Source organism: Pyxicephalus adspersus, chromosome 12 (genome assembly GCF_032062135.1).
Source record: "Pyxicephalus adspersus chromosome 12, UCB_Pads_2.0, whole genome shotgun sequence".
Taxonomy (NCBI): Eukaryota; Metazoa; Chordata; class Amphibia; order Anura; family Pyxicephalidae; genus Pyxicephalus; species Pyxicephalus adspersus.
The window spans coordinates 22,671,191-22,683,627 of NC_092869.1; the positions used below are offsets into that span (position 1 = coordinate 22,671,191).

Genomic DNA, 12,437 nt, shown 5'->3' on the forward strand with positions numbered 1-12,437 from the left:
CAAAGTCATTAATTGTAAAAATGTGTTTTAATGATTACAATTTTACTTTACTTTACAAATGTCTTCATAAAATTCATTCCTAAGGTGGCTATAAACTGTAAGATATTTTATAAACATATAGCTAGTCATCACACATGCATTGTGTATATCATAAAAAGAATTACCATTATCAGGAGGTCAGTATCTTCCATACAGGTGATCAGACTGTTGTATTATGTTATTGTTAACATTTCCTTTGATTTCCTATGAAATATTAATTATATAGCAACATGTGATTGTTTCTCAAAAGAAATGGGTAAACTAATTATTTTTTAGTATATAACAATATATATACAGTTAGATCCATAAATATTTGGACTTTCAAGCTTTCAATTCTGTATTTGTAATGAGCTAATATCACTACTGGTTTAGTTTTATTTATAAGGATAAGAACATTGGTAGAAAACTAACATTTTTTTTAAATCCTAGGCCAACAACTGAATTTTCCATGTACATGAGCTTTGTTACATGTACAGTTAGGTCCATAAATATTTGGACAGAGACTTTTTTCTCATTTTGGTTCTGTACATTACCACAATTATTTTAAATGAAACAACTCAGATGCAGTTGAACTGCAGACTTTCCGCTTTAATTCAGTGGGTTGAACAAAAAGATTGCATACAAATGTGAGGCACTAAAGCCTTTTTTAACACAATCACTTAATAATAATCAACTTAAAAGTAATTGGACAAATTAAAAAGCTGAAAATAAAAATGTTTATTTCTAATACTTGGTTGAAAACCCTTTGCTGGCAATGACAGCCTGTAGTTTTGAACTCATGGACATCACCAGATGCTGGGTTTCCTTCTTTTTAATGCTCTGCCAGGCCTTTACTGCAGCTGCTTTCAGTTGCTGTTTGTTTGTGGGCCTTTCTGTCCAAAGTTTAGTCTTCAACAAGTGAAATGCATGCACAATTGGGTTTAGATCAGGTGACTGACTTGGCCATTCAAGAATATTCCACTTCTTTGCTTTAATAAACTCCTGGGTTGCTTTGGCTGTATGTTTTGGGTCATTGTCCATCTGTATTATCTCCCAATCAATTTGACTGCAATTAGCTGGATTTGAGCAGACACTATGTCCCTGAACACCTCAGAATTCATTTGGCTGCTTCTGTCCTGTGTCACATCATGGATAAACACTAGTGTCCCAGTGCCACTGGCAGCCATGCACGCCCAAGCCATCACACTGCCTCCGCCATGTTTTACAGATGATGTGGTATGCTTTGGATCATGAATTGTTCCACGCCTTCTCCAAACTATTTTCATGCCATCATTCTGGTAATAGATGATCTTGGTTTCATCTGTCCAAAGAATGTTTTTCCAGAACTGTGCTGGCTTTTTTAGATATTTTTTTAGCAAAGTCCAATCTAGCCTTTCTATTCTTGAGGCTTATGAGTGGCTTGCACCTTGCAGTGCACCTTCTGTATTTACTTTCATGGAGTCTTCTCTTTATGGTAGACTTGGATATCAATACGCCTACTTCCTGGAGAGTGTTGTTCACTTGGTTGGCTGTTGTGGAGGGGTTTCTCTTCACCATGGAAATGATTCTGCACTCATCCACCACTGTTGTCTTCTGTAGACGTCCAGGTCTTTTGGTGTTCACCAGTGCTTTGTTTCTTTCTCATGATGTACCAAACCGTAGATTTTACCACCCCTAATATTGTAGCAATTTCTCGGATGGGTTTTTTTCTGTTTTTGCAGCTTAATGGATGGCTTGTATCACGTGCATGGAGAGCTCCTTTGACCGCATGTTGTCTGTTCACAGCAAAATCTTCCACATACACGCACCCCCCTAAAATTAAATCCAGGCCTTTTATCTGCTTAATTGATAATGACATAACAAAGGAATTTCCCTCACTAGCCCATGAAATAGTCTTTGAGTCAATTGTCCAATTACTTTTGAGCCCCTGAAATGCAGTGATATATATATATACACATGATTTCTTGTACAGTCTGTGTAAGGCTAGCTACACTTGTGCAATGGTTGTCATCCAATATTTGGCTTAGGGCCAATATCAGACAAGAATCTGGCATGTGTACAGCTCTCATCTTCCAAACGACCATCCTGGCGGATTCACGGACAATGGACAACGAACGTTCGTAATGCAAGTGAAGAGGGAGAGAGCACAGCGGGGTGCCACTCTATCGTTCTCCCTCTTCTTCTCCCCCTCCCCTCTCCATAGAGCAGAACTGTGCTATGTATGTACAGCACTCGTTCATGCATCGTGTAGTCGTTAGACGTTGGAAAGGATCGTGAAGGCTCCTTTCAAATGACAATTATTGAACGTGTGTACATAGCCTAATTCAGACAGATCCTGTTAATTCCCTCTGGTTGGTCCAAGTATGCTCTTCTGTGCACTCTCAGATTCTGTAGCAATCGGTGCATGCCTCCTTTGATCCTGACTCTCACCTTTCTCATAGCTCTCAACCTTGCTTTTGGTAATGTAGCAGAAAGATACAACTGAGAATAGTTTTTCTTTGTGCTAAACATCTAAAACTTCTTAATAATGTTTAAAGCTTAATGTTCCTTCAGTGTAAACACAGATAGGAATGTCCCAGTCTTGTATGTTTCCTCAATAGACTTTTTCAAAGCCTTAACCAACATGGCTTGTGAGAATTAATTCTGTGATCTGAGCTGGATTCCTTGTATTCAGCTGGGAGTCCTCTGTTGGCGGTGACTATGGTGTATCTAAGCAGCCATTGGATGTTATTTAATCACGCAAGAGAAAATCCAAGCTTTGGATGTCAGAGCCCATTCTCAACTTCCGGAGCATGCAAAGGTCTCTTGTTTATATGTTGAGATTTCATTTATGAGCATATGCAGTATTTACTATGCTGGCAGATAACTAGGGCTGCTATCATCACAATCGTCTCTGCTAATTTTGTATTTTAATGTCAGAATAAATTTATATGCCCTTCTACACAGCTATCTCCATATTTGAACATTATGGCAAATCAATGTCTGCTGCACTGAGTTACATTTTCAGTATTTTAATAAATTTGGGTGTATTTTTCAAAACAACAAGCCTTACTTAGCATTGTAAGGTATTACATATTTTAAATTATTTAGTTCAGAACTCTAGAGTATGGTATATTTTGGTCCTTTTAAGCTGGGGCATAAATTATTATTGGCTTATATTATAAACAAGAATATATCTCAACTCTCAAATTGTAGCAAATATTCAATTATTTGTTTTTATCCAGTGACACATGAAAGCAATATTAATGGTTAAGTTTAACTAAAGCATAAATAAACCACTCATGGTAAGCATTTTGGGTGCATGATCCTATTCAGACTGAAGTTTGATGGGAAATGTATGCGGCTTTGGCAAATTAAATAATAACTGAAAATCTGGAAGTTAAAGATTGGTGCTTCACCTTCATACAGCCAACATGGGTGTAAAGGTGTAGTGGACTGGAGAGAGTTAGCAATTAATCCTAACTGTATTACCACTTTAAATCACTTTTGTGTTCTCAGAATATTCACATTCACAGAATTGTCATTTGTATTCAGGGTCGAAGAAGATGAAGAAGAAGAAGAGATTGTACACATGGGAAATGCTATAATGTCCTTTTATTCTGCACTCATAGACTTGCTGGGACGTTGTGCTCCAGAACCTCATGTATGTAACAGAAAACTAATTAAATAATAAAATTTAGCTTAATTATAGAAATCATCATTCTGACAACTTCTACATGTTTAAACTTGGTGAAATAAAATGTGTACTCCAACTGTATGAACCACTGTGTAGCAATTTTTGTAATCCAAAGAAATACAAACGTGTAGTATCTTTAGTATATTTCATATTTACAATTACACATTTTATAACTAGTTATCTGTTATAACATTTAAATTGCAAACCTTTTCAGGAATCCTAATTCATATAAATATGAACATACACAGCTAACACTTTGTTGCATGCAAAGACAAAGCATGTACAATAACTCACACTGCAATTACTGTTTTACTTGATGAATTCCTAATTACAAGTATTGTAAGCACCTGCGTAAACTTGTGTTAAGTGATGGATTCACATTGTGCCCACAGTTGATCCAGGCTGGTAAAGGTGAAGCTATACGAATACGCTCTATTCTCCGATCACTTGTGCCTACAGAAGATCTTGTTGGCATTATTAGTATCCCTCTAAAGCTGCCTGCGTTTAACAAAGGTAAAACATCTAAACTATATTCCCTTTGTGACTTTATTTGCAAGATGTGAGTAAGTAACTCAGTAATGATGTCACATAATGTATGAATCTATAAAAGTATATGCAATAAAAACAGAAAAAATTGTTTAAAATGTCATGAGCTATGTACTGAGGAAGAGGTAATCAAGAACATCAAAGTATAGGCAGAATATACTAGGAAACAAATAAATGCTTCAGCAGGCATAGTCTCCTCTCTGTATGCATGTAAAAGGGCCTAACCTATATATATATGCCAATGAGGAACAATTGCCTTTAAAACTGCTGCCTGTAGGAGTACACTACAGCACTTTTTTACAAATAAAGTGCATACACCCTCATTTGTGTACAATGTCAACTTTGGCAAGCGTGGTGGAGCAAGGCAAATTTATATTGGTGCTACCACCAACCATATCATGTTGGAGGCTGAACTGTAGAACATGAGTTTTGTCCTGAGTTTTGTGGGTATAACAGAGCTAAATGAACCTAAACAAATTGCCAGGCCTCAGACCAGCTTTTATATAACTTTAAATACACCAGGACTTACTATATATATATATATATATTTATTTAAATCAGTAGTAATAATATTGAGGTCTTTTAAAACTATAATATGTGTTTATTTTATTACTTTCAGATGGCACAGTGTTTGAGCCTGACATGGCTGCCAGCTTTTGCCCTGATCACAAGGCTCCAATGGTGCTTTTCCTGGACCGTGTCTATGGCATTAAGGACCAAACCTTCCTCCTCCATCTGCTAGAGGTTGCCTTTTTACCTGACCTAAGAGCATCAGCATCACTTGATACAGTAAGCATTTAACATTTCTCATAGTTACTCTGAGGTACACCACTAAAAGTAATTCATTCTTAGCACTTCAAATGCAGCACTTTTTTTCTTTGTTGCTATTATCTGCTACTATAGATCTATAATGATAACTAAGAAAACAAAAATCAAAAGAAAACGTTTTTTATATTAGGATGCTTCTACTGTTTTTTGTCAGCAGAGAGCACTGAGAAATAACTGTTTTTGATGTCCATCATGTATGTCTCATGTTGATTTCTTGGAAACTATTATTGTTATTCAGGCAGTAAGTTGAACTAATAAACCTTAAGCATAATTTCAAGCAGCATATAACTAGTGTTTCCATTATGCAAGAAATCAGTGGGCAGTAATGTAGCTTGAGAGTAGCTATAGATTTTCACATATTGGTTTTCCACACTTAATGTTTCCATGAAACCAATGAAATGAAATGTGAAAGTGTATTTGATAATCATTATTACATAATTATGCATGCCATTTGCTGTTAGTGTTTCCATTTTCCAGTATGTGTGTGAAATGTTTAACCATTGTTTATCTCTTGTTAACCTGTTTGGACAATTAATCATGTGTTTCTCTTTTTGTTATATTATTTATCAAAACCATTTCCTCAGTTTGTTTTTGTTTCACAATAATACAATGTTTAATCATGCAATAAAACCATATATAATCAGAGAACTTGATGGATCCAGCAAACCTGGAGTATTTAAAATAATTTTCTATTAGCTAGAATTTTTTTTCAGTCCTGGAGCTGATCAGTTCTTGGTTTGTTGATCACCCTGGTTCTCCTATGATGTCTCTCTTTAGAGAGCTTTACTAAATCAGGCCCTATCTGTCACGATTCAAAAAATAAATGTGTAATTTGTCTCAGACCAGTGTGGTGATAGATACTTATTCACACAACTATTAAATGTTTCAAGTTACCATGAAGTTTAATATTGATATAGAGTAAAATCTGTGTCAGCGTGTCTGATAATCACATAAACTAAATAGGAGGAAAATAGTAGTTAAAGAGTAGTTAGAAAACATGATGAGAAGATTACTGACAGCGTAAGACTGACTGTTTATGCAACCAATATACATCATACTTCTATGGGTAAGGTATTGTTCCACTTAATCAATTAACAGGCACTGTAACACCTAAGTCATGTATTATGCTATGATTATAAAAGTGTAGTGAATACAAACCTCCTGTACTGCAGTGTTTCCTTGACATTTCTTTGTCTTTTAAATTATGTATATTCTGTTGATGTAGATATGAAGTGTATGTTTATTTATTGGTTAAGTCTGACCCTCAACCTGTCTATTTGTAACATTGCCATTTAATCATCATAGCTTTTTTTGCCACTAATCAAATTAAGACGTCTTGTTTATTAAACATTTTTGCATGTTTGGCTCTGCCCACTATTTTGTCCTATTTACTTCATGCATGCAACACTGAATATCTGTTTGTCCTTTCTATGATTATAAATACAGATCCATCTTTTTCATAGTCACTATTTTTTAATTGCATGTTTTGCCATGATTATTGGGCAAGTACATACTCTCACATTAGTTACCTCTCTTCTACAGGCTTCCCTGAGTGTCACTGAGATGGCTCTTGCTTTGAATCGATATATCTGCTCTGCGGTACTTCCATTGCTTACTCGCTGTGCTCCCCTCTTTAGCGGCACTGAACACTATGCAGCACTAATAGATTCCACCCTGCATACCATATACAGACTGTCCAAAGGGCGCTCTCTAACCAAAGCTCAGAGAGACACAATTGAAGAGTGTCTGCTGTCAATATGCCAGTAAGATATTTTTCCTTGCCACAAATAAAATAATTAATTGGTCTGTAATCATGTTCTAAGGCAACAGTATTCAAACAGTTCAAGAATAGCCATTAAAGGTGACTGTTTTCTGGGACCTCCAATGGTCAAATTGCCTTGAGTTTTGGGTCTCCAAAATTAGGTTGTATACTGAATCAAATGGAATTAACTAAACATATGATGACTTGGCGGCACCCTATGACACACAGGTTGCACCTTTCTGTCTTTTTTTTTACATGTAACAGTATAAAGTTGCTCATTTGCATTACCATTGTTATAAGTTTTACAAATGAACAGTGCTATCCAACTTTGGTGGCTCAGAGGATTTTTTTTTCCTTACCAAGATTCTGGGACTGGACTCTTTCCCCAAAGCAAAAGTGGATGTACACTCTGGCTCAAAGAAAACTGGGTACTTTGAGTGCTCTACAGGGTATTTAGGGTGAAGCCCAGCCTACTTGGGGTACATAAATACATAGTGTGCAAAGGGTAAAGTAGAGAATGATTATAAATATGTATTAGTACAGGCTACAGTAGGTAAGCAAGGTGCAGTTGGTATAGTACAGTGGACATGAATTGCAGTATAGTGTATTTGGGGTGCATTACAGGGTACATAGTGTGCAGTTGTTGATCTGATCCAGGAGCAGTTGTTATGATTTTAGCACCAGGGTCTCTTTCTGTAGCAATTTGGCTTGGATGAGAGGATAGCTAACACAAGGAGGGGAAGAACTGGGGACCTACACACACAGGAAGTACCCAGGGAAACAGAAGCACCCAGCACCATATGGCATATCCACCCCACCTCATATTCACTTCTGATGCTGCAATCTACTATGTTTCAGTCACTAAAAGCCAGACACAGCATAAGTAGCACAGTTTACCCAGTTCATTGGTTAACCTTAGTATTTATCAGCTCTGATTTAAGTCCTTAAATTCTATATAGTGAATACCTTACTAATTTGAACTGCATAAACACCCTGCAAATACCATAATCCAAATAATCCAAAACATTTAGTTCAGATATGGTCATGACAAACAGATCAGGCTCTGATATGGGTATTTCACTATGACACAAGGACAGAAATATTTAGTTTTATGGTCTCCTCTCTCCCATTTAATATTGGATGTTAACATGTAATTTACTTATATTTTGGGATTTAATTGATTTATTTTGAAAAACAGAAGTCATTATCATCTGTTAGACCAGTGCTTGCTTAACAGTCAAATAGATAAGTAGAGGAATTATTAAAAAAAAAGACTTGTTGCCTGCAAACAAAAATAGAAAAGTACATGTACAAAAGTATATCATTATTTGATATAAATATATGCAAAATAATATTAGTAGCTGGTGATCCCTATGTTACTGTGTAACATCTTAGGGCTCATTTATTCATCTCCATCTTTTCACCTCCCACACACTAGTACTGCTGCTGTAGTGCATGCAAGCAAATAGGAGTATTCACAGATGTTAGGGATGTGTCTCTAGTTTGTAAACAGTGTTTTTTTCCATTTCTTCATAAAATCTAAATATCAAGTGTAAGTAAGATAAAACTTCCTATGCAGATACAGTTAAATAAGGAAGGACAAAGACTGGTTAAAAATTTTACAGATATGAGAAATTTAAAAAAAGTACATATATTAGTCTACTTTGTTTAGAACCAATGATAACCTTTTTTAAAGCCACTGACAGTATTGTAGGTAACTTCATTTTCTTTTTTAAATGTCTAGCATTGCGACCTCACTGTATTTTTTGCTGGTTGTTTTGCAGTCATTTGCGGCCTTCTATGCTCCAGCAGCTCTTGCGTCGTCTTGTTTTTGATGTTCCTCTCCTCAACGAATACTGCAAAATGCCTTTGAAGGTAGATAATAATAAGTATGACTTATTACGTTCTATGTTCTTAATGGGCTTCACAATTGTATTCTAATAATTGACTGTTTCTCCTGAACACTGTTTATAATGGGTGGCTGACTATGAAGACATCTGTCAGGATGCTGTGTAGCGACTGATTAAACTTTTAGTTTGTGATAAGGCTTCTCATGTGGTAGACCTAGATTGCATTCTAACAATGAGCAATTTTGGCCTTTTGTAGTTAGAGAATGGGACTGGTGTTCTTGGTTTGTATTTAACAGCTTTGAGTTTGTCAAGTATCAAAAGCTTTAATAGTTCCAGGTTTACTGTAGGACAGAAGATGAAAACAATGGATATGGTGCTTATGATTGAGTTACATTGAATGTGTTTACTTATATTTTTGTAATTGCAAGTATACTGTATTTGGTATGGTTTGAAGTATCTGCCAATATTAGCTAATCAGTATCAGACTCAAATTATTTTGTAAACTCTCTGCATACCAGCAAATGCCTTAGGCCAGTTATTTTCAGATTCTTTGGCTACTTGCTATTCTCCATGGATTTCTCTTCCCTCTACTCATCTTCATTAAAATTACAATGTTTAATCATTCATTCATTAATCAGTTAAAGCTAGTTGCCTGTCCACCTTCAAATATCTGCTAGTTGTACTGAGGATTGAGGAGAAGGAAAGAAAAATATTTGTGTTGTCTGTAGTAACCACTGTAGCCAAATATCTTTGTTTTTAACCTTCTTTGAAAGATAAGATGGAACGTGATTAATTGTTGTATAGGTTGAATCAAACGGTTTAGAACTTTCTGAATCAGATACACTGTAATAAGTGGTTGTTTAATTTGGTATTGTAAGCAGTTATGTGTAGAGTATGATGTATTACCATACCATATAAATAAACTGGAGCGTGTTAATTTTTTGTTGGTGTAGAAGCATTAGGTTTTAAGATTTACAAGGTAAGTACAGACTTTTCACTTTTACTTAGAAGTAAACAGACATTAGGGAGTAAAATAATTGTATTGTTACAAGATTAAATTTATAAATCAGCCTAATGAGTTGGGGTCAGGGGCACAAAGATGGACAAGTGATTTGGTAAATTGTTAAGGCTTATTTGTATGCTTTTGTGGTTTTATTTTTAATACTAAGTTAATGGAAAAATCCAACGGGTGCATTTTGTCTTAATGGCTAATTTTTAGCATCGGGCTAGGTGAAAAAGTTTTAGGCTGGTCTCACAGGGAGTGATTTTACTATTTATATTATTTAATTGAAATGACCATTATTTACTTCTGCGTTTTTGAGTTTGATAAACTAAAACTGATCAAAATGGATCATAGAATCAAAAGATCTTCAATCTGTTAGATCCAAAAATTTGTAACAGTTCAGTGCCTGATGGTTCAGTTGATTCTGTAGGAAAACACATGAAGATAAGAGTAAGGATGCATGCTCCAAAATGTAGTAATTTAACCCCTAAATTATTTTATTATATCCAGATCCACACAACAGCGCACAGGTAGTGCCTTGCCTCAACATTGCTTTAAGAGTTATCACAAGCCTTGCATTCTTTTGCGCTCTTCCCTTCCCCTACCCCATGTAATTCCATATGGCAAATTGTGAAAAGCAGAATGCAAATTTAGATTTACCTGTGATGCATTCTTTGTTTTGGGCTTTATCTGCAGATGTGTGCTGTCTAGAAATAAGCTAAACTTATGTAGGAACTTATGTAGGAGTGTGAATAATGTAGTGTTTAGAGTAGTTAGGTTGTTTAGAGTTGTTTGGTATCCCCAAATATTTAAAAATTTAAAAAAATTTACTGCTGCCCTTGAGAACCCATTGAGATTTATTTGCTGCAATAATGCAAATGTGTAAGCACTCACTGAGACTATGCAGCACTGAGAATGACCTCAGGCAACCCATTTGTTTGGGGTGCCAATAGGAAAAAATGTTGCCATACAAAAGTGTTGTATGTGTTTTTTGTTTGGCGCATTAAAGCGAGCATAAATGTATACATTCCTAAGGCTCAAAGCTTTAAATAATTTTTTAAACTTTCTTAGTGGACAGCCTTTAACATCACAGATTGTAAGAATCTCTTTAATAACTATATGTGTTTTTGAAACATAAAATAAATGTTTTTTTGAACTTTTACAGCTTTTGACAAACCATTATGAGCAGTGCTGGAAATACTATTGCCTCCCTTCTGGATGGGGCAGTTACGGTTTGGCCTCAGAGGAGGAACTTCATCTGACCGAAAAGCTGTTCTGGGGGATTTTTGATTCCCTTTCTCATAAGGTAAATTTTCACTCTTTGTTATACAGAATCTTCCATGTTGGATTTGTCTGTGACTGTTACATGCATTCATTGTTTGTTAGTTCAGTTTCCAGCTATTTTTCACTGGCTGGATGTGCATTAAAATGGCAGCCAAAGATTTTCATTAAATTCACTGAAGCCAGACAGAACAAAAAGATTACTCTTTAATATTTGAGGTGTTAAGGCCTAAATTGCTACTGAGGATAATAAAACACATAGACAGATTTAGTAGCTGTTCTATCCTGAGGCTTCACTAAACCAAAGAGTATAAACAGTATTGACACCAGGAAGTTAAACGAAGCTGTTAAAGAGATTTTTATTTTCTGACATGAAAAATGTTCTTATCTGAATGTTCAGCACATGTGGTGAGCTCTTTTAGCCGTGTAATCAATTTTTTATAACTTGGTATGGATTAATGCATATATTGAAATTGCAGAGATTGTAGAGGTGGATTTAAAATGTGTATGAAATATTAGGCAGGTATGTAATCTTCAGAGTGAGAGAAAGTGCCATCATCGATGACTCACCCATGTGTGACATATCCATGACAAGATGTGACAGGTGTTCAGGGTGGCTGTGTGATGAAATGATAGAAATTCTGAAGGCAGAATAGAATAACATGAAGTTGTCTGCATGCTTGGGGTGCACAAAACAAAATTGGTGTTCTCCACATAAATGAAATTGTTAATATTTAATTTGCCATCATAGCACCCAATTCCGTTGCAGCGATTCTACATGGAGACATATTCATTTGATCTGTCTTGCCCTCCCAGGAATTCCCTGGCTTGAAATGCTGACAGCGAATAATAAAATAATTATTCTGGTATTTCTAGGAAAGAAACCACGGTTTGTTCTGTTGAGCTAGCCATGATTTCTTGAAATCACTGAACATTGGTTGTGTACACAAGTTAAAGACTGCCTTAAGGCAATCGATGAGGATAATATGTTGATATAAGACTGGAATCTTTCCAGCACCAAGTCCCCAGTCTGTTTTTACTGTATTGTTGGCATGATTTTTGCTTATGTTTTGTGTCTTTACAAGAGCATGGGGATCTTGTGTCTCAAACCTCTGTATCTGTGATATTTCCTGCACTAAATGTTGCTCTATCATTTAGGTGTAATGATTACCTATTCATAAAAGATGTTGTCATGTATGTTGCTTGAACCATTAATATTTGCAGTGTCATCGCATTTTTTTAAAGAACTTCTCTGGGAGAGATATGGAGCCTGTCATTGCTATGACACATTTTTCCAATGCTGTTTTTCTGGATGTTGTATTCACTGTTTTGCGCTACTTACCAATTTTAAAAACATAAATTTTGTTCTCATCTATGTTTTGTTTATAACATTTAGACCAGGTTTTTTTATTATGTATATAAAATACAATATATTTTATTACAAACATATACAGTTCATTTGTTTAAAACATG

At 35.5% G+C, this 12,437-nt stretch overlaps 1 protein-coding gene across 14 annotated transcripts in view; it reads left to right on the forward strand.

Annotated features, from left to right (window-relative positions):
- RYR3 (ryanodine receptor 3) overlaps positions 1-12,437 on the forward strand; it is a 300,041-nt gene that overhangs the window by 149,818 nt on the left and 137,786 nt on the right. For all 14 annotated transcript variants that reach the window (XM_072428468.1, XM_072428475.1, XM_072428469.1 and 11 more), the window contains 6 exons: positions 3,553-3,661; positions 4,087-4,207; positions 4,860-5,029; positions 6,611-6,831; positions 8,615-8,705; positions 10,849-10,989. In XM_072428468.1, the coding sequence (XP_072284569.1) occupies positions 3,553-3,661; positions 4,087-4,207; positions 4,860-5,029; positions 6,611-6,831; positions 8,615-8,705; positions 10,849-10,989 (853 nt within the window). The remainder of the gene's footprint in view (positions 1-3,552; positions 3,662-4,086; positions 4,208-4,859; positions 5,030-6,610; positions 6,832-8,614; positions 8,706-10,848; positions 10,990-12,437) is intronic.